The following is a 23,192-nucleotide window of genomic DNA, read 5'->3' as shown; positions in this document are numbered from 1 at the left end:
ATTGTACACAAATAAGCCAGTGTAATGCTGTATAACATATTTTGTTCCACCAAGGACAAAAGTTGGAAGACTTTGGGTCAAGACCAGAGGTATGCACAAATGGCTTATGGCGCTACTGCATTATCGCCATTGCCCTGGATGAGAAATGTACCCTTTTTTTGGATCTTATTTCTTTATTCATCAATATTAAAACACACACACGCACACACACATATAATAGTGTTTTGATATCTAACAGTTATTTATTTGCATTCTTGGAAGACGTGCCCATCGCTGATCTCCATTACACATATGCTCTCGCCTATATTGTCGCCATCCATGAAAACGTTTTAATGCAAAATTAACCACAAAATGACCCAAAAAGATTTGTTGGACCACTGAAAATATTATGTGGCTACCAGACCAACCTTACCTAAACACAGCAATTTGTGCATAAAATGTTTGTGCACAGTGCAGTTTATCCTCTACATTACACATCCTTGGCCAAGACATCAAAAGCAACAGCTGGCTCATCTCCAATCTGAAAAATACCCATCGTATTTTTGGAAAAATTTCCACATTATTTTCGAGAAATTACGGTAAATGTCACAATACAGTTGAACAGCTTGAGGGGCAGCTGTGGTGAAGGATGTGTCCTTAAATCCACAAGTGGGTTCAGCACCAGATTGTGTCAGCCAGACCAAAGCTCCAGCCGGTCCACTTCCTGTCGATATGCAGACTTCTTATCTTTGATGATGTAATCTGCGAATTTCAGGAGTTTGACAGCTGGGTGCGTTGAGGTGAGGTCGTTTGTGAAGAGAGAAGAAGAGCAGCGGGGAGACCTAGGGGTGCCCCAGTGGTGATGGTCCATGTAGATGACGTGGTCATCCCCAACCTCACCTACTGTGTCCTGACAGTTAGGAAGTTGTAAATCCACTGGTAGATGTCAGGCAACATGATGATCTGGAGAAGGTTGGAGAAGAGGAGTTCAGGGATGGTGTTGAACGCAGATCTGAAGCCCACGAACAGGATTCCCGGATAGGTTACCATGCTCTCCAGGTGTTTATGAATGAAGTGCAGACCCGTTTTGACTGCATTGTCCCCTGACCTGTTTGCTTTGAAGGCAAACTACATTGGGTCCAGCAGGGGACCTGTGATGCTCTTGAGGTTTGTCCAGAACAAGGCGTTAAAAGGACTTCATGATCAGATGTCAAGGCCACAGTCCTGTAGTCATACAGACCCAGGATTGTAGGTCTCTTTGGGACCGGGATAATAGTGGAGTGTTTGAAGCAGGGTGGTACTTCTCACAGTTCCAGAGAACTGCTGAACATCTTTGTGAAGACTTGGGCAAGTTGGTCCGTGCAGACTTTGAGGCAGGATATGGACACAAGGTTTGGGCCTACTGCTTTGTTTATCTTTTGTTGTTTGAAGATGCAGCTCATGTCCTGTTCGTGGATGGTCAATGCAGAAGTCAGAGGTGTTGAATTGGTGGGTGTGGGGTGTGAAAGTGTCTTTTCAAATCTGTAGTAAAACCTGTTCAGGTTGTCGGCTAGCCCACTATTGTTATCCACTGGGGGGAAATCGTAGCTTGTAATCCGTGCCAGACTGATTTGGAGTCGTTAGCGCCAAGCTGTCTTTTTTCCAGTTTTACTCCATAACCCTCTTCGAAATGTTAATTTCTTTTGTCAGCTTGTTTCTTGTGTGATTGTATAGGGCCCTATCCTTGTTACGATCTGTGACCTCTTTAGCCTGGTGAAGTTCCTTAATTTTGGTAGTAAAACACAGTTTGTTGTTAATGAACGTGCGAAAGGTTTTTGTTGGTATAACATACCTCCTCACAGAAATTGACATACAATGTAATAGCATTGTATACTCGTCTAAGCTACTAGCTGGATTTTCAAAGACACTCCAGTCTGTGTGAAATCTTCTGAGTCAAACAAATGTTTTTAAATAGTGATTTAATTCCTTAAGGAAAAAAAACCCGATTCAAAGTTACTTGATCCTGTGTGAAAGATTCAAACAACTAGGGCAAAATATCTTCAGAGATGTGAAAGATTAATTTCCAATTGTTGAAAACACTTGATTTTTTAAAAATGATTTTAAACATTAAAGTGGTGAAACTGCAAAAACAAAAAGAGGGGAATGCTTTTTCACTGCACTGTATGTACATAATTCTTTACTGTATGTTTTACCGTTTCTGCTTTGAGAGCCAGTTGGTCACAGGGAGTATCTGTGTGTGATGAGTCTTGGCAGGAAGTTCATTTAAAATCGTGTTCTCTGGTTTAGGAGGCTCAGCAGTTCCTTGTAGCAAGTACAGCATGCCCGCCCCATTGGGGAATGAAAAAAAGACTGACCCCTAAAGATACCGCAGAGACAGACACATAATATTAGCCCAGGCATACACAAACATATATTTATTACTCCTACTTAATGTTCGTGTTTCATAATTTAAACACGAGAACAAATAGCTTACTCCAGTATCACCCATTATCAACATCAATAGGTGAATAGCTGTGACTGTGGTACTGATATAGTGTTCCCTTGTGATGATATCAGCATGGTTTACCATAACACCACAAAGTCCCCAATAGTTTGAATGAGTTTGCTTTGTGAGACCTTTTCCTTGCGCCTAGTCCTGTTATGGGTCGCCACAGTGCGTCATCTTTTTCCACGTAAGCCCATCTCCTGCATCTTCCTCTCTAACGCCACCTACCCTCATGTCTTCCCTCACAACATTCATCAACCTTCTCTTTGGTCTTCCTCCCACTCTTTTGCATGGTATCTCCATCCTCAGCACTCTTCTCCCAATATACTCACTCTCTCGCCTCTGGACATGTTCAAACCATCAATGTCTGCTCTCTCGACTCTGTCTCCAAAACATGTACATTTGGCTATCACTTTCATTACCTTATTTCTAATCCTATCCAACCTGCTCACTCCTAAAGAGATCCTCAACATCTTCATTTCTGCCACCCCCAGCTCTGTTTCTTATTCTCTCTTCAATGCCACCGTCTCGAACCTGTACATCATGGGCGGCCTCACCACTGTTTTATTGACTTTGCCCTTCATCCTAGCAGAGACTCTTCTGTCACATAGAACACCAGACACCTTCCACCATCTGTTCCACCCCACTTGGACCCGTTTCTTCACTTCCTTACGACACACTCCATTACTCTGCATTGTTGACCCAAAGTATTTAAAGTCGTCCATCCTTGCTATCTCTCCTCCCTGTACCTTCACTCTTCCCCCACCGCCCCTCTCATTCATGTACATATACTCTGTTTTACTTTTGATAATCTTCATTCCTCTCCTGTCCAATGCATGCCTGCATCTTTCTAAATGTTTCTCCACCTGCTCCCTGCTTTCACTACAGATCACAATGTCATCTGCGAACATCATGGTGCAAGGAGATTCCAGTCTAACCACATCTGTCAGCCTATCCATTACCACAGCAAAAAGGAAGGGGCTCAGAGCTGACCCCTGATGCAGTCCCACCCTACCTTAAATTCTTCTGTCACATCTAGACATTACCACTGTTCTGCTGCCCTCATACATGTCCCGTACTGTTATACATGCAGTAACACAGTTCCTCCCTTGGTACTATCAAAGGCTTTCTCAAAATCTACAAAGACACAGTGTAGCTCCTTCTGACCTTCTCTGTACTTTTCCACTAGCATCCTGAAGGCAAATAATGCATCTGTGGTATCATGCATCTTTCTAGGCATGAAACCATATTGTTGCTCGCAGATACTTACTTCTGTCCTGAGTCTAGCCTCCACGACTCTTTGCCATAACTTCATTGTTTGACTCATCAACTTTATTCATCTATAGTTTCCACGGCTCTGCAAATCGCATGTGTTCTTAAAAATGGGAACTAACACACGTTTCCTCCATTTTTCAGGCATCTTCTCTGCTGCTAGCTTTCTATGTTGTTCCACAGTGTTTAAAAATGTGACGTCATACATGTTCAAAAGTGTTTAAAACATTTAAAAAATATTTTTATATGGTATTTTTCCAAGAGTATCTTGATATTATTTTGCATTAATAAAAACACAACAAAAGTCAAGATCATCTGGTAGCAAGGTCAGAATAATTATAGCAAAACAACAGTTAGCCATAGATGTTTAAATACACTTGGATAATTAAATAAATAAATAGATGGACAGATTATCAGACAGAGTTTTCAGTTTTCAGTTTCAAAGCAATTCAATTGCTCCTTTACCAAGTGTTTCTTTCCATCAACAGTCATGGTCAGTGGTCTGAAGGTGACCTCATATGTGTTGCTTTGAAGAGGCTCAAGAACCACAGATGGTGCAGCTCTCCAGTGTTTCCCGTTGATGACGGGCCGTATGCTGCAACGCTGGTTTGTGGGGTTGACCACAGACAGTGTCTGAGTATGTGAGCCACGCACTGGGCAAGAGAAATTGACCACCTGAGTTTAAATAAAGGCATAGCAGAATAATTAAACACAGTAAATTAAGGTCACAAACACTCATTAATTTCATGAAAACACCAAAGTGAGAGGAATCTACTAATATTTGCTTTGATTCTTCATACCACTCCTGAGCAGTGATGCCGGTACCATGTTGTAAAGTAACAACATGTTTCTCCAAAAATCTGACGTTTTGAGTGATGAGCGAAGTAATATGTTATTATTCCCAGGAAAGTAATTAGACTACAGTTACTTCTTCAATCCAATAAGTTACTTTTGTATCATCCATGCGGCTCACCAAACAGTGATTTTTAGCTGATGATTCAAGACAAATCCAAATGTGCAAAAGCATTTAAACATGACCACTCTGTTTTCAACGACTAGAAGAAAGCTAAGATAGCTAGGATAGGCTCCAGCACTCTCACAACCCTTGTGAGGATGAGGTTAGGATGGATGGATGGATGCATGTATGGTTCACGTTGATGACATCATTCTATAACGCCATCGGAAAGGTCCATTAGTATGGTTAAGCCAATGCTTTTTCTGTACTGTAGATAAGTGATATTTCTGCCACGTGGCATATGCCAAAAATAAGAAAACAGATACTTTTTTTCCGAGTTGCTTTTAAATCAAGTAACCAGCAAAGTAAGTACTTTCCTTTTCGGCTCAAATAATCAGTAAAGCAATTAAGTTAGTGCGGCACGGTGTCTGAGCTGGTAAAGCGTCGGCCTCACAGTTCTGAGGACCCGGGTTCGATCCCGGCCTCACTTGTGTGGAGTTTACATGTTCTCCCCGTGCCTGCGTGGGTTTTCTCCGGGCACTCCGGTTTCCTCCCACATCCCAAAAACATGCAACATTAATTGGACACTCTAAATTGCTAAGGTGTGATTGTGAGTGTGGCTGTTTGTCTCGATGTGCCCTGCGATTGGCTGGCAACCAGTTCAGGGTGTACCCTGCCTCCTGCCCGTTGACAGCTGGGATAGTCTCGAGTGGATGGCACTTAAGTTACTTTTTCAAGGTAACTGTGGCAACACTGCTCCTGAGCAGATAGCAATACATGAACAGCATGTACTCACTGTCCCTTTCTGCACAACTTAAAAAAACAATCGACAGCATCAGATATATAAATCTACAAAGTATTTTTAATGAAGTGATTTTTGCTCAACATTGCATTTGTCAAAGTAATACTGTGTATAATAACCAAACCTCTTTGTTGGAAGCGGCTGCAATGCAAGAGCCTGTCACAGTGAGAGTGATGAGTGAAGAGGAGCCCTCAATGCAGCAAGTTAGGTTCTCATATCTTGAGTCATTATTTAAGCGAATAGGTGAAAATGTCAATTCTAAAGGAACCTGGGTTCCTGGGTGGATGGTGCCTTTAGTTGGCTGGATGGACAACTCTGAAGGAAAGTCTTCAGTTTTCCATTGGAACCTGTTTATTGTGTCAAAAAGGAGAAGGGGTGATATTCACATTAAACTATTACCAAAAAAAGTGAAAATTGCTGTCATTACATTTGTAAAATACATGAATCATTCAAAAACGTGTTAACTCATTTTGTCTTTATTTTACGAATCAGAAGTTCAGCAGTCATGCTTACCGGGCACAAAGTTCTCCTGTATTGATCATGACAACTTTCTTTTTGGCCTGGCATTGCTGGACGATTGCACCAAATCCCAGGTGGTCCTGCTCTAGACGAACATCTACACCCTAATCATATGAATCAGAGCTGCATCATCTTACTTAACAATTATATATTTGAGACAACAAATCATAACACAGTTTGTCTCACTACAGTAATTAAAACTGGAGATGCTTAAATTTGCAGGAAGAGATATCAACATGAAATACAAGTTTCTGCCTCCTCAGACAAATTTTTGGGTCGCTCGCTTGGTCACATCAAATTAATAAGCACTTTTCAGAGTGTTTTTTACAATCAAAGGTTACATGATTTGCCATTACATACACTAAACAGTATACAAATTTGAACTGTACCTGGCAGCACCCCTGGATGGTCAGCAGGGGATGTAAATAGCTGTCAATCTCAGCCTGCAGCTCAGCAGTAAAAGGAGAAATACGCTGATTGGGTGTAAACAGGATCTCAACATAACATGAAACTTGAAGAGCTCTGAGGTAGAGTTCAGTGACTGGACTGAATGATAAATCCTGGAGGTGAACAAACAGAGAAGTCATGACTACAGTACTGTTTAAAAGGATTTCCCCCCTTCTTAAACTATTTTTTGCATGGTTTCCACACTTAGTTTAAAGATAAAAACAATATAAAGATCAGACAAAGATAATCCAAGTCAAAATAAAATGTTTTTAAATGGTGATTTTATAATTAAAGGAAAAAAATAAATATTTATTTATAATGGAAATAAAAATATTCAAACCTACCTTGCCATGTATAAAACCCATTTGCCCACTATTGCATCATAAATTAGCTGTGGCTAATCATATACAGTAATACATCACTACTTCGGGGATCACCGATCGCGGATTCAGTGCATTGTGGATTTCCGGACAAAAAAAAAAAAGGCGTATCGCTACGTACTAATGTGCCATCCCTGGCGTCATGAATGAACCAATGAAGCAAGAAAATAAATAAATAAATAAATAAATAATGAACAAAAAAAAAAAACGCAGCATACATTAGTAAGAGCACTGTATTGGATATTACGGGGAAAGGCAATGCGCCATCCCCAGGATGACGACATGGACCAGTGAAGCAATAAATAAATAAATAAACAAACACCAGCATCCAGTACCACAGTACTGGAGCGGGAAGCCGCATTGATCAGATATAATACAGCATCCTCGGCAAGACGACAAGGACCTATGAAGCAAAAAAAGAAAGAAAAAAAACGCCATTTACCCCTACTTCACGGTTTTTCCACTTTTTGCGGGATTACTGTGTTTTGAAAAGCTATGTTCATTTTCGTTGTCCACTGATCACTGATTTCTTGAGTGAAATGGTCTGGAGGTAATTAAGATCCATGCCTGAAAATCTCCAGACTCGTTCAATCACGAAATCCATCTATCCATTTTCTGAGCTGTTAATCCTCATGAGGGTTGCGGAAGAGCTGGAGCCTATCCCAGCTGTCAACGGGCAGGAGGCAGGGTACACCTTAAACTGGTTGCCAGCCAATCGCAGGGCACATGGAGCGAGACAACAGTTGCACTCACAATTACACCTAAGGTCAATTTAGCGTCTTCAATGAATGCATGTTCTTTGGAAACCAGAGTGCCAGGAGAAAACCCACACTGGCACGGGCAGAACTTGCAAACTCCACACAGGCGGGGCCTGAACCCCAGTCCTCAGAACTGTGATGGCAACACTTTACAGCTGCAATGCCATGCTGCCCATTCAAGAAATCACACTAAAAAAAAATGTAAAAAAGATGTCTGACAAAACGAAGTTATCTAAAAGCTCTCAAATACCTGCAACAAAATGTCACAATCCAAAGAAATTCAATAACAGATGAGAAATAAAGTAATTGACATTGGTGAGTCCATAAAGAATTACAATAAAATTTTTTAAGAATTAGGACTCCAGCGAACCACAACATTTAAAGAACTACAGCCAATCCTTGCATCAGATAGAGACTGAGCAAAAATGTCATACATAGCAAAGTTTCAAAGCCAAAACCACTGCTTCCGAGGTGTCTCTGGCCCACAAAGATTACCCCAAAAGCACAGTGATGACTTACCCAGGAGGTCACAAAATAACCCATGACAACATTAAAACAATTGGAGGACTCCCCTTGCCTCAGTTAGAGACAGGGCAAAAATGTCACCCATGGGGAAAATCACTGCTGACCAAAAATAACATAACGGCACATCTTACTTTTACCCCCAACCCCTCAATAAATAAATAAACAAACAAATAAACAAATAAATAAATAAATAATGAAAACCCCATCTTATTGATTTCTATGACTTTTGGGAAAATATTCTATGAAATTATGACAAGTACTTTTGGAAAGGTGTGTGTTGTGTTACATCAGTAGTAAATGTTAACACAGCATTTGTGAATGATTTTATTTGTTGCTGCTGAGTGTGGTCCAACCGTTATTGGGGCAATTTGTCACACAGCCAAAAGTACGTTCAATTTGCTTTGCCCCTACCCCCCAAAAAAAAAAAATCACCATTTTAATTGCATGCGTCTTACATTTATGTGGATTATATTTGTCTGATATTTATACATATTTGTATATATTCTTTGATAGTCTTTAATATTATAGTGGGGGAAAAACACAAGTTGAGAAAGGGGCAAATAATTTTTCACAGCACTGTATATGCTGTTCACTTCTGAGTATTTCATGTATGCTCCTTACCTTCATCTCCAAATGTGTTTTTTTCGTGTCAAGCTGCAAGGTGAAGGAAATGTCCAAAATACTGCGGTTGACTAGCTGCACCCGTTTCATAACTTTCTCACCAGGGGTCAAATTTCCAAGTTTCACTTTCTGGTGCTTGGGAGCCAATACTCCCAACTAGAAGAAAATTATACAAATGTGCAAAAACTAGATCAAACTTGTCTAGCTTTTGTCAGTCCATCAAGTTTTATTAGGTTGAGGAGTTTGAGGTTGGTAAAAGAGAGAAAAGATTGTTCTTGAGTGTAGTACACCAGCTATTTACCTTGAGTTCAATTCCTTGTCCCCTAATGTCCACCTGCTCCTTGATACAGCTGTTTATTAAGAAGATGACATTTTCGTGGTAATGCCGCGGCTCTCGAGGATAGAAGGTGATGGGAATCTCAACCACAGCACCAGAGGATAAAACATCCGGTTTGAATCCAATTTCAAGGAATGAGCATTTTCTAGACTGACACTTGACACTGAGAAGCAGAACGACATGCTCACAACTACTACTACTTTATGTGTTTTACTATGTATTTTACATCTTGACTAACTCGAACACGTGGTGGAACAACTAACCTGATGTCCCTGTTGCCTTTATTTCTTAACACAAGAGTGTGGGATGCTGGCACCATGCCAGGATAATACACAAAGTTCTTGCCAAAGTTGTACTTTTTGAAGGAGAATTCCAGTTCAGGTGCCACACCACTCCCTTCAATGGTGATGGTAAACAATGGACCTTTAGTGACCTGAACAGAGAAGGAGTCAAAGTAATAATGAAGTTTGTCTGTTTTTGTCAATACAATTGAAAAAAAAAAAATTGGCATGGTTCCTAAATTAAAAGTACAGTATCAATTTCTAGGATATTTACTTTGTTTTAAATGTTAATAAAAAGTTTTTGTTCTTTGATTTTAAATGCTTTAAAGCACATTTTGTTACCTTGTGTGCAATAAAATGTGCAATAAATTGTCTTTGCTTTCTTTTGAAGGCAGTAGGAATTCACAAAGTGTCACAGTGGGCAACTGGTTACACAATTCTGAGGACTCGGATTCAGGTCGGTGGAGTTTGCATGTGTCCGTATGTCTGTCTGGGTATTCTCCAGGTACTCCAGTTTCCTCTCACATCCATAAAACATACATTGTGGGGTAATTGAGGACTCTAAATTCAACTACTCTAAACAGTAGGTGTGAATGTGAGTGTGAATGGTTGTTTATATGTGCCCTGTATCTTACCTTGACGGCCAGTCGGATATCTTTGAGAATGCAACTGCTCCGAGGGGAAAAGAAGAGCGCTGACTGCAGCTTCTGCCCAATAGCAATTGTAGCATTTTTGGGTTTTGTTACTAGGTTTTGAAGCAGCTCACTTGGCCCTTCTAGTTCAAATTTCACATCCATGTTGTGTCTCCCTGTATTGGTCACCAGGATATTAAAGGTAGCTTGCTCTGAAATGCCCACCTAGAGCATATGCATACAGTCAGACGATATAAAACTCAATTTAGTGTGTTTCAGTGTAGTGGTTCCAACATCATACTCTGCTTTGTATTATGCGTTTACACATGTTTATGACGATGACTACTTACCTTGCCGAAGTCTAAAGTATCTAAAATGTCAGGACTGAGCTCCCTGAGACCACCATCTGGATTTTCCACTTGAACAGAAGCAGTAATTGTAAAACATTGTGCCTTACAAGTGAGGATAAGTGGCTTTGACTTCCTCTTCACCCTCAGAGTTAATCTGAAGCTCACGTAGCCCTGACGGCAAGGACTGAATGACACTGACAGGGGCAACCTGCATCACATGTCTCAGTTTAAAACTCAAAATCTTATTTCTTTGTCATAAAAGACATTGCATTGTGTTACATCAATTGGATGCTTTCAAGTCATTCACCTATCTTTGGCCGCCACTGTCCCAGACATGGGATGCAAAATGAGGCTGGACTCTTGGTCATCACAGAATAATGATGGCTGCAATGCACTGAAGTGAAAGGGTTCCTTCTCTCCATTCACTAAATTCACTGTTTGTGAAACTTTATTACCTACAGGAAACAGAAAATGCTCAGCCATTCGTAGTGATGTTCAACAGTCATTTCCAGATCTTACAAGCTGCTTTATGATTGGAAACTATTCAATGAAATACAAAGAATGGATACTTGAAACATACAGTTGTGCACTTGTTCATATTGACATTGAGATTAAGAGATAAATGGTATGATTTGCTAAAGCGTTTTCAAGTGCAAAAAAAATGGGTGGGAACATGATCTCTCACACAATTCTGGAAGCAGATCTAACTAACCAGGTGGACTGAGAACTGTCTGCCAAATGGGCAGACATATAAGGGGGCAGAGGATGGAGCTGCCAGGCAAAAGAGCAAGAGAAAGACCAAAGAAAAGGTTGATGGATGTTGTGATGGAAGACGTGAGGACAGTGGGTGTTAGAGAGGAGGATGCACGACTTAGGCTTGGGTGGAAAAAGATGGCACAGTGGCTAACAGGACAAGCCGAAAGAAAAAAAACATATATATATATATATATATGTGGTACAGTGAATCAGCTGGTAAAGTGTTCGCCTCACAGTTCTGAGGACCCGGGTTCAATCCCGGCCCCACCTGTGTAGAGTTTGCATGTTCTCCCCGTGCCTGTGTGGGTTTTCTCCAGGAAGGAAATTGTTTAAAAAAATCATACATTGTGATTTCTGGATTTTTCTTTTTAGATTACCTAAATGGACATGCACCTACGATGAAAATTTCAAACCCCTCCATGATTTGTAAGTGGGAGAACTTGGAATATAGCAGGGTGTTCAAATACTCATTTTCTTCATTGTGTACTTAGCCGCCTATCCTCATGAGTCTCGCGGGAGTGCTGGAGGCCTCTCCCAGCTGTCAACGGGTCGGAGGCAGGGTACACCCTGAACTGTGAACTGTGTGTGTGTGTGTGTGTGTGTATATATATATGCAGCCCTATGGGGGCACAAACCAGTGCAATCTGTAGGCCGGTCCCAAGCCCGGATAAATGCAGAGGGTTGCGTGAGGAAGGGCATCCTAACTTGCAGGGCGTCGGTGGAAATTCAGCTACTGTGGGTCGAAGACAAAGAAGAGGAGGAAACCGGATCCAGCGTCAGAAGAAAAAGAGGGAGCAGGGTTTAAATGATTCTACCACGGAGTAGATGGGAAGAGAAATGGAGTAGGGGTTATTTTAAAGGAAGAGCTGGCTAAGAATGTCTTGGAGGTGAAAAGAGTATCAGATCGAGTGATGAGACTAAAATTTGAAATTGAGGGTGTTATGTATAATGTGGTTAGCGGCTATGCACCACAGGTAGGATGTGACCTAGAGTTGAAAGAGAAATTCTGGAAGGAACTAGATGAAGTAGTTCTGAGCATCCCAGACAGCGAGAGAGTTGTGATTGGTGCAGATTGTAATGGACATATTGGTAAAGGAAACAGGGGCGATGAAGAAGTGATGGGTAAGTATGGCATCCAGGAAAGCAACTTTGAAGGGCAGATGGTGGTGGACTTTGCAAAAAGGATGGAGGTGGCTGTAGTGAACACTTATTTCCAGAAGAGGGAGGAACATATAGTGACCTACAAGAGCGGAGGTAGAACCACGCAGGTAGATTATATTTTGTGCAGACGATGTAATCTGAAGGAGGTTACTGACTGTCAAGTAGTGGTAGGGGAGAGTGTAGCTCGACAGCATAGGATGGTAGTATGTAGGATGATTCTGGTGGTGGGTAGGAAGATTAAGAAGACAAAGGTAGAGCAGAGAACCATGTGGTGGAAGCTGAGAAAGGAAGAATGTTGTGCGGCCTTCCGGAAAGAGGTGAGACAGGCTCTCGATGGACAACCGAAGCTCCCAGAAGACTGGATGACGACAGCCAAGGTGATCAGAGAGACAGGCAGGAGAGTACTTGGTGTGTCATCTGGTAGGAAAGGGGAAAAGGAGACTTGGTGGTGGAACCCCAAAATACAGGGAGTCATACAAGGAAAGAGATTAGCGAAGAAGAAGTGGGATACTGAGAGGACTGAGGAGAGGCGAAAGGAGTACATCGAGATGCCACATAGGGAAAAGGTAGAGGTGGCAAAGGCTAAACAAGAGGCATATGAAAACATGTACACCAGGTTGGACACAAAAGAAGGAGAAAAGGATCTCTACAGGTTGGCCAGACAGAGGGATAGAGATGGGAAGGATGTGCAGAAGGTTAGGGTGATTAAGGATAGAGATGGAAATGTGTTGACTGGTGCCGGTAGTGTGCTAAATAGATGGAAAGAATACTTTGAGAAGTTGATGAATGAAGAAAATGAGAGAGAAGGAAGAGTTGAAGAGGCAAGAGTGAAGGACCAGGAAGTGGAAATGATTACTAAGGGGGAACTCAGAAAGGCACTACAAAGGATGAAAAATGGAAAGGCAGTTGGTCCTGATGACATACCGGTAGAGGTATGGAAGCAATTTGGAGAGATGGCTGTGGAGTTTTTGACCAACTTATTCAACAGAATACTAGCGGGCGAAAAGATGCCTGAAGAATGGAGGAAAAGTGTTCTAGTTCCCATTTTTAAGAACAAAGGGGATGTTCAGAGCTGTGGGAACTATAGAGGAATAAAGTTGATGAGCCACACAATGAAGTTATGGGAAAGAGTAGTGGAGGCTAGACTCAGGACAGAAGTAAGTATCTGCGAGCAACAGTATGGTTTCATGCCTAGAAAGAGTACCACAGATGCATTATTTGCCTTGAGGATGCTCGTGGAAAAGTACAGAGAAGGTCAGAAGGAGCTACATTGTGTCTTTGTGGATCTAGAGAAAGCCTATGACAGAGTACCAAGAGAGGAACTGTGGTACTGCTCGTGTAAGTCTGGTGTGGCAGAGAAGTATGTTAAAATAGTACAGGACATGTATGATGGTAGCAGAACAATGGTGAGGTGTGCCTTAGGTGTGACAGAGGAATTTAAGGTGGAGGTGGGACTGCATCAGGGTTCCATGCTGAGCCCCTTCCTGTTTGCAGTGGTAATGGATAGGCTGACAGATGAGGTTAGACTGGAATCCCCTTGGACCATGATGTCCGCAGATGATATTGTGATATGCAGTGAAAGCAGGGAGCATGCAGAGGAACAATTGGAAAGATGGAGACATGCACTGGAAAGGAGAGGAATGAAGATTAGCCGAAGTAAAACAGAATATATGTGCGTGAATCAGAAAAGTGGAGGGGGAAGAATGAGGCTACAGGGAGAAGAGATAGCGAGGGTGGACGACTTCAAATACTTGGGGTCAACAATACAGAGCAATGGAGAGTGTGGTCAGGAAGTGAAGAAACGGGTCCAAGCAGGTTGGAACAGCTGGCGGAAGGTGTCTGGTGTGTTATGTGACAGAAGAGTCTCTGCTTGGATGAAGGGCAAAGTTTATAAAACCCTGGTGAGGCCGGCCATGATGTACGGATTAGAGACGGTGGCACTGAAGAAACAACAGGAAGCTGAACTGGAGGTGGCAGAAATGAAGATGTTGAGGTTCTCGCTCGGAGTGACCAGGATGGATAGGATTAGAAATGAGCTCATTAGAGGGACAGCCAAAGCTGGATGTTTTGGAGACAAGATTCGAGAGAGCAGACTTCGATGGTTTGGACATGTTCAGAGGCGAGAGAGTGAGTATATTGGTAGAAGGATGCTGAGGATGGAGCTCCCAGGCAAAAGAGCGAGAGGAAGACCAAAGAGAAGGTTTATGGATGTGGTGAGGGAAGACATGAGGGCACTTGGGGTTAGAGAGGAAGATGCAAGAGATAGGCTAAGATGGCAAAAGATGACACGCTGTGGCGACCCCTAACGGGACAAGCCGAAAGGAAAAGAAGAAGAATATATATATATATGTATACACACACACACACACATAAATATACACACACACACACGCAAACATGTACGCACACACACATAGACATGTACGCACACGCACACGCATAATGATATCTCGGTTTTTGAACGTCTCTGTTTTCGTACAAATCGGTTTTCGAACTAAAATTGAGATTTTTTTTTTTTTTGCTTTGGTTTTTGCACGAAAATCAGTATTCGAACGCCCCGACCAGCTGACCCACGACGATTTGTTATTGTGCTTTCGAACGCACCCCCGAAAAACCCGGAAACGACGCAACCAGTTGACCCACACACTCCTCTGCAAGTGGACGTGTACAGTAGTGACTTTTTTCAATTGAGCAATATTAACCCGTCATCATGGCTCCAAAGAAGGCAAGTGGAACTGCTGGTGGAGAAAAAAGTAAAGTGGTGCGTAAAACTGTTGACTTCAAGAAGGATTTGATAGCCAAATACCAATCTGGTGTGCGTGTTTCTGAGCTATCGAAGAAGTATGGCATGGCGAAAACGACGATCAGCACCATTCTGAAACACAAGGATGCCCTCAAAGCAAGTGATGTTGCTCTAGGAGCAACTGTGTTGACCTAGCAGAGGCCACAGATCTTGGAGGAAGTCGAAAAGTTGCTTCTTATTTTGTAAACGGGAAGCAGTTAGCTGGGGGTAGTGTTGGCGAGGAAGGGAGATGTCGTCTGTGTCACGACCCATCGGAACGGGAGTAGGACCCAAATGCAGGACTCGGACGATGCAAGGAAGTTCGGGGAGAAACGTTTATTATTCCGTGGTCGGGGATCGGGCAGGCAGTCAGGTGCAGCAGCGGTAGTTGGGACGTCGGGCGAAGAGAGCAGGCAGGAGTCGGTACACGGGAGAACGATCAAAGCAGGCAGAAGTGTCAAAGGAGTCAGGCTTACGGGGTTGGTCGGAGAACAGGCAAAGGTCGGTACACACGGGTTGTCGATCAGGGAAACTAGAGTGCTGGAACGGGACATGAACCTCAATGATCTGGCGCGGACCAGTCGTCATTGGGGTCATATAAATACACAGGATAATCAGCCCGCATGAGGCGCAGGTGTCCGCCTCCCAATCAGCGTAACCGCGTGGGCACCCGCACAGCCCGGATCATGACAGTCTGATGAGGCTGAAGGCAGGACAGTCTCAAGTGCCGATATAAAAGCTATCTGCGCCAAATGGTACGACATCCATAATTTTGTAGAACTCCATCTCCCTAACCAAAGCAGAATGTTGCAGAGCACTGCAAAATTTCAATGAAGTTGTTATGAGCCACTTCACGAAGGTGCTCAAAAGATGGCAGAAAGTCTATATTAGATTCTTTCTATGTTAAAAATGGGCGAGTCACTCCCACCGAAGACATTTGAAACAATTGTTTTGCATTGCTTTTTCTTTTGTTACATTAACTCTATCTCTACTTGCAAGTTATTTTTTTTCGTACGTTCCGTACTTTTTATGCAAATAAAAAACAATTTCTCTTTCTTTTCATCCTCATTATTGCTTGTTTAAAGTTATTCTGCACATTTTGTTCATAAAAAAAAGTTTACAAGGCTGGGCGCCGAGTTGCTCCAGATACGACAATGCAGTCCCAGCCTAGCAAATTACTGCTAAAGCATACATTTTAAGCAAATAAATATATTTCTTAAATGATTTAATTATATAAAGTATTTAAACTATACATGTATTCCTACTATGCAGTTTATTTTCAGGAAAAGCTGAAAAAAACCGCTTTAAAAAAATATATATTGTTTAGACTTGGAACGCATTATTTTATTTTCCATTCATTGTAATGGGAAAACGTGCTTCGGTTTTCAACCTGGAATGGAGTGTGTTCGGGAAGCGAGGCACCATTGTGCATGTGTATGTGTATCTTTGTCTCTCTCTCTCTCACATACACACACACATATTTATTACTATCATTTTGCTTATTCTGAGAAGAGAAGCACAAGAATTAACACTTGAGACATTTTACAGTGGGAAATTTTAATACTAAGTCTAAAGGAACTGCTGTGCATAGCGATGACTGCAATTAGTGTGAGGTTTGCCTAAAGGCATGTTATGTTGTTTGTCCACATGTGTTGCTGCACAATTTATGATATATTATGCATTCTTTAAAACATTTTAACACCCCAAATATTGATGATATTCATTTGCCCATCTACTGTGTTTTCCATTTTGTCTTAGCATTAAGCTAATGAATAATTACACGTGTAATTCTCCTTGTGTTTTGTTTGAAAAAAAAAAAAAAAATTAACTAGGAGTGGCATTCTCTCATGGTGTAGTAGTGGTACAATTTCCTTATTGGTGCGGGCAGCGTGGGTTCAGCCATTCTCATCCAGGACGATGTGGATGAGAATGGTTGTCTATGTCTATATGTGCCCTCTGACTGACTGGCAACCAGTTCAGGTTGTAGTCCGCTATTTTCCTGAAATCGGCTGGGGTATTGTCCAGCATCCCATGACCCTAACCAAGATAAATGGGTGGATGGAAGTAGTTTTTAACAGATTGAACCCTCTTTTTTGAATATTTTTTTCTTGTTGAATTAATGATTATTAACTAAAAACAATTAATCCTAATCTAATTTTATCAGATTGAACATTAAATATCTTGTCCTTATAGTGTATTCAATGAAATATAGGTTGAAGTCATTTTATTCTGTTTTGATTTATCCATCCATCTATTTCTGAGCCGTTTATCCTCACGAGGGTCACGGGAGTGCTGGAGCCTATCCCAGCTGTCAACGGCCAGGAGGCAGGGTACACCCTAGACTGGTTTCCAGGCAATCGCAGGGCACATCGAGACAAACAATTGTACTCACAATCACACCTGGGGGCAATTTAGAGTGTCCAATTAATGTTGCATGTTTTTGGGATGTGGGAGGAAACCGCAGTGCCCGAAGAAAACCCACACAGGCACGGGGAGAACATGCAAACCCCACACAAGGAGGGCCGAGATTAAACTTGGGTCCTCAGAACTGTGAGGCTAATGCTTTCCAGCTGCTCCCTTATGCCGCCTGTTTTTATTTATTTATGTTTAACACAACTTCAAAACTGTGCAAAGGATGTAACATACCAATAAGTTGTTCGCCGAAGTCAATGTGGGATTTGTCAAAGTAGACAAGAGGTTCTTTCATGGTGCCCACACAGAGGAAGGAAATAGAAAGAGACAGTGCCTCAATCACAAAGCTCCAGAATGACTCCACATCTTTCACCTGCTCAGCTACATATTTAAAGCACATCTGTTTAGAAACAAGAAAGAGCTCATGTTGAAGTTTATGTAAATCTTAATTCTTCAAATGTCTAACAGACTGCATGGTTGGCTTGTGGGAGGGAGATCCAGTATGTCCTATAAAATTATGACACAACTCAGGAGAATGATACTTTGAAGAAGTCTTCACAGAGGGGGAAAAAAAGGTAATAGTAGCATTACATACTATATTATAGTATATAGTATAGTATTGTATATAATATTACATAGTAGTAGGCAGCATGATCAAATTTTCACAGGCAAGAGGTTTTTGTTTCGAATCTTGACATAGACGCTCTTGTGTGGAGTTCTCAACATGGTAGCATCAGTTTCTCTAGATACGCCAACTTCCTCCCACATTCCAAAATCATGCAAGCAATGTTAATTGAAAAAATCTCTCTTGCCCTTAAGTGTAAATGTGAGTGTGAAGGGTTGTTTTTCCTTTTGGTACCCAGTGACTGACTAGCGACGAGGACAATGAGGGGCAGGCTGTGTCCCAATTAGTAAAGAGAAGGTAGTCGGGTAAAGGTAAAATGGTATAACATACCATATCAACAGATGAAAAATACTATATTTTCTCATATGTAATGTGCATTTCCACCCCAAAAATCACCAAGTCAGTTGTGTACATTATAAATACAGAAATGTCTAAAATAATAGCAGTGTAAAACTAGATTAATCCACGTTTTAAAGGAGAAGTCTGGTAGTTTGAATTAACAATGTATCCTATAGGTCATGTTATATGTACTGCACCCTGAAAATTTGAGGTTAATCCTCTATCATTTAATGGTGTTTTGAGAATATTTTTATCGACAATTACGAATTTTCATGGGCACTGCCATTTTGGCGAGTCACATAACCTACATGCACAGATGTGATGTATTACGTGCCCCAACAAAGGCTTGCTTACGTTAGGACACAATTATGGCCAGCACTGATTTCTCAGATTTATCCTCATCTGATGAAGAAATAGCAGTATCGGTTGATCGGGAAGATGGAGGAATACGTCCATACAGATTTGAACTTGTGGCTGTAAATAATGTTAAATATTCGGATGGTTCTTTGGACGGGAATGACGCGAGTCTGACTACGTGGAGGCCGACGCGCGGGACACACCATTCATCCATCCTATCGATTTTGGATTGCGTTTAGGCCACCCAGTGGAGGACTGCACTAAGGACAGCACTCGTGGCCATGAAGGATGGTAGAACCGATCAGTGAAAGGTAGGCCTTATATTGTGGGAAAGGTTGTTTTAGCCAACAGGGTGGCCGGGGTCCAGTCCTTCAATGATTCTTTTTCTTACTGGGCAGAACATGCCACCAAACATTCCATGGAATATTTCTATCAGAATTATGGGAAAATTTTGCAATACATTAAGGTGCCCGATCGTCGTGGTACGGTATATGAAGACACTACCAACTGGCGATGATTTCTTTGGTTGCGCACGTAGGTCATGTGACTCACCAAAATGGCGGCGCCATGAAAATTTGTAATTGCCGATAAAAATCTTCTCAAAACACCATTAAATGATAGAGGATTAACTTCAAATTTTCAAGGTACAGTACATATGACATGACCTATCGGATACATTGTTAATCCAAACGACCGGACTTCCCCTTTAAGTATATTTTATATTTTTACATGTCAAACAAGTTACCAGTAGGTGCAGTAGATTCTCACACAAAAACAAACAAGACCCAGCAATAATATTATACATACTCTTAAGGCTGCAATTGGGAAATTTGTTGAAAAGGGTGTGTTAAAAATATAGCAGTGTGGCATTCAATCAGTGAGGTGATCAATTTTGTGAAAATCAGGTGCTACCTTTTTAAGGATTAAGCCAGCACCTGTTAAATATGCATTTCTCCTTGAAGCCAGAGGAAAATAGGTTATTAAACAGATTGTCCAGAAAAACGGCATATTTTGATTAAAGGTTAAGAGGGGAAACCTTTTAAACCTTTTAAAGATGTGCAAAGAATTATGGCCTGTTCAGCTAAAATGATCTGTAATGCCTTAAAATGGAGAGCAAAACTAGAGATACGTGACAGAAAACGTAAGACAACCATTAAAATTACTCTCAGAGTAACCAGAGTAACAAAGGCTCAGCCAATGATCAGCTCCAGACAAAGACAGTCTGGAGTTTCCCATAAGTACTGTGACAGTGAGAAGGTAATCTATTTACAAGAATCCCCTGCAAAGTGCCTCCGTTAAAAAAAAGGAAGAGGCAGCAATTTTCCAAAGAACACATCAACTAGCCTAAAGACAAATTGTGTAACATTTTGGGGACTAATGAGCAAAATTGTTATTTTTGGAGTCCAGGAACCGCAGACAGTTTGTGAAATGACCCCGGAATCTGAATCCTAGCCACAGTACCCAGTAAAGACAGTGAAGCATGGTTGTGCAAATATCATGATATGGACATGTTTCTCCCATGTTGGTGTTGGGCCTATTTATCGCAGGATTGGTTTGCATTTGTCAAAATACTTGAAAATGTCATGTGAGAAGAGGACAGGGCCTTGAAATGGGTTTTTAAACAACACAATGACCCCAAACACACTAGTAAATGTGCAAAGTCTTGATTCCACATCAACTAAATTAATGTCATGGCGTGGCAAATCCAATACTCAGATCTTAATCCAATCAAGAATTTGTGGGGTGACATGAATGATCCTGTTTTTGAAGCAAAAGCATGAAATGCGGAACACCGTTAAGGAATCTTGGCGTGGAGCAACAGCTGAAAGGTGCACCAAGTTGGTTGATTCCATGCCACACAGATGTGAAGCGGTTATAAAAGTCATCATACAACTAAAAAATAGTTTAGTGATTACAAAGATTGTTAAATCCTAGAAACAAAAGAAGTTCGTACAAAGTAGTCTTGAGTTTGTAAAGCCAACGACAGACTGCTATTTTTTTTAAAACCCCTTTCAATAAATTGCCCAATTGAGTTAGTTCGTCACATTGGACAATTATTTCGAACACTACTGTAGGTATAGTGGAAAATGGGAAAAAAACTTTCACATTTTATAAATGTATGCTGTCATCCAGAGGTGATGATAAACCTTTACATTTTCATTCTAATATGCTATCACGACCTGGAGATTATGAGAACGGTGTACACTGTCACGACCCATCGGTGCGAGGGAGGACCCAAATGCAGGATTCCGGAGATGCAGAGGCAGTTTGGGAAAAGTGTTTATTCGTTCCAAGGTTGAGGATCAGGCAGACAGTCAACTGGAGCAGTGGTAACCAGGATGTCAGGCGTAGAGGGCAGGTCAGTGGGCAAGCCGGGATTGGTACACAGGAGATCAATCAGACAGAGCAGCAGTATGAAGAGCGTCAAGCTTACGGGTTGGTCGGAGGACAGGCGGAGGTCAGTGCACAAGGGTTCAGGATCAGGAAACGAAGAAATGCAGGAACGAGGCATGGATAGCAACGATCTGGCAAAGCCAGACCGTCCGCTGGGTCCTATATATACTGGGGTTAATTTTCAACGATGAGGCGCAAGTGTGTGCCTCCTAATCAACGCAGGTGTGTCGGGGACTTGCACAGCCAGGGCTGGAACTGGCAGGACCATGACATACACTTTCGTTCTAGTATGGCAATGCCAACTAGTGATTATGAAAAAGCTGTAGTCGTCACTTTTAATTCAATATGACGGATACATATGATTGCGTATACAGTATGTACAGTACAGTATGGATATATTTTGTTTAACATTAATCTTTTCTTGATCATTTAATTTGAAGGCCATTCAAATAAAATGAATCGTGTTTTGCCAGCGCCATCATGGTATCTTTAAAGAATTGGACCCACCTTACAAATTCTGCCTGGGTAATGAAACTTATGAGTACAACTGTGTGTTTTCTAATTTACTAAATAAAAGTAGGGCTGAGAATTTCAAAATATGAACAAGTAGATAAAAATGAAAGTATAAGATGTTCAAGTGTTTAACTTCAGAATAAAAACAAAATACATCATACATTGTTTTGATCATAGAAGGTAGGTAAAAGGTCAATTTTGAAATGTGTATTATACATGGGTGTGCATTATACATGAGAAATTATGGTAATACTTTCACTGGGAATGCAACTACATCAATAATGTTACAATATATATATATATATATTTTTTCCTTCAGTTTTAGGGTCATAGCTCTGTTGCTTCTTACCTCTGACCTCTCTCCTGGCAGAATGGTGCCAGATGGTGTAAGACAGCTAAATGGACTGTTACCAGTGTCTTCACACTTCCATTCAAATGAGTGTGGTTCAGTGGTTGGGTTCAACACAGTAAAACATCTGAAGAAGAGACAGCACACTTTTTAAGTTAACAACTAAAGTTGTACTCATGACCTCAACTTTTATATCCGTTTTTCTCCAACTATTTTATATGGTATTTCTTTAACCTTTTTGCTGGGGTAAAGAGGCCAAGCGTTTTACACTCTATCACTCTGAGGCTAGGTTCCAAAAAAGTCCTGAACTCAGGACTGCGTCGGTTGCCAGTAATGTAGTCAGAGTCTTCAAGGTCAAAGTGGCAATGGGGCAATATGCTGCGCCCACAAAAGGAGATAGTAGGTCCCTGAGCTCCAGGACGTAAATTAGGCATACTGAAAATAAAGTGCACAAACAGGGAGAACCCATCAGGCAATCATGTTATGTAAGCCTATTAGAAACAATGATTAAATTTTAGTCCTGGTTTTAATAAAAAAATACAAATTATATTGTTTCATGTCCTATTTTTAAATACCAAACGTGAAAACAACATCAGCATCTATCACAACCATTAAAGTGATTTTCTAGGTAAAAGCTTGGTAACATGTACAAATTAATGCTGACAGGCGCAATTTATGGCCATACTGTAAATTTTCCCAAACCACAGCTTGGCTGGATTGGGTTTTAAAATACTTTGTTTTAAGTACTAAGGTGAATTTTGACTTAGTACAGCTTTTAATGTACTATATCTGCATGTATTACCTGATTGTCAGAATTAAACTACCTGCAATGTAATTTGCCTTGGAACAGGCCTGCTTCCAAAGGTGAAAAGCAAATGTTGAAATTTTGCAAAGCGCCGGGCAAAATGATCCCAAGGCTTGGTTCCACAGTAAAACCGTGCATATTGGGTTTGTCTATCAGAAGAGACTTCTCACTGGTCAGACTGCTGGCAGGCTGTTCTTCAGTCGAGGCCATTGATGACATGCCGCCTGTTGTACATAAGCATGTGAATAGCATTGATATTCAAATTGACCAGGCACATATGAGACCACTTGCACAGAAAATTGATACGAGACAAGCATCTAAGTTTGGCTTTTAAACGGTAATAATTAGTGTCCATA

General features: G+C 41.3%; 1 protein-coding gene across 2 annotated transcripts in view; it reads right to left on the bottom strand.

Moving 5' to 3' along the window:
* hydin (HYDIN axonemal central pair apparatus protein) overlaps positions 1-23,192 on the bottom strand; it is a 136,664-nt gene that overhangs the window by 3,434 nt on the left and 110,038 nt on the right. For both annotated transcript variants that reach the window (XM_061822146.1, XM_061822147.1), the window contains 15 exons: positions 22,856-23,060; positions 22,266-22,466; positions 22,032-22,158; positions 17,689-17,854; positions 10,651-10,798; positions 10,344-10,551; positions 9,997-10,218; positions 9,344-9,513; positions 9,045-9,243; positions 8,744-8,899; positions 6,402-6,572; positions 6,007-6,116; positions 5,618-5,840; positions 4,202-4,411; positions 2,172-2,335 (listed from right to left, as the gene is read on the bottom strand). In XM_061822146.1, coding sequence (XP_061678130.1) covers positions 2,172-2,335; positions 4,202-4,411; positions 5,618-5,840; positions 6,007-6,116; positions 6,402-6,572; positions 8,744-8,899; positions 9,045-9,243; positions 9,344-9,513; positions 9,997-10,218; positions 10,344-10,551; positions 10,651-10,798; positions 17,689-17,854; positions 22,032-22,158; positions 22,266-22,466; positions 22,856-23,060 — 2,680 coding nt within the window. The remainder of the gene's footprint in view (positions 1-2,171; positions 2,336-4,201; positions 4,412-5,617; positions 5,841-6,006; positions 6,117-6,401; positions 6,573-8,743; positions 8,900-9,044; positions 9,244-9,343; positions 9,514-9,996; positions 10,219-10,343; positions 10,552-10,650; positions 10,799-17,688; positions 17,855-22,031; positions 22,159-22,265; positions 22,467-22,855; positions 23,061-23,192) is intronic.

The sequence above is a fragment of the Syngnathoides biaculeatus genome, chromosome 6, assembly GCF_019802595.1.
Source record: "Syngnathoides biaculeatus isolate LvHL_M chromosome 6, ASM1980259v1, whole genome shotgun sequence".
Lineage (NCBI taxonomy): Eukaryota > Metazoa > Chordata > Actinopteri > Syngnathiformes > Syngnathidae > Syngnathoides > Syngnathoides biaculeatus.
This window is presented reverse-complemented; position numbering and strand designations above follow the sequence as displayed.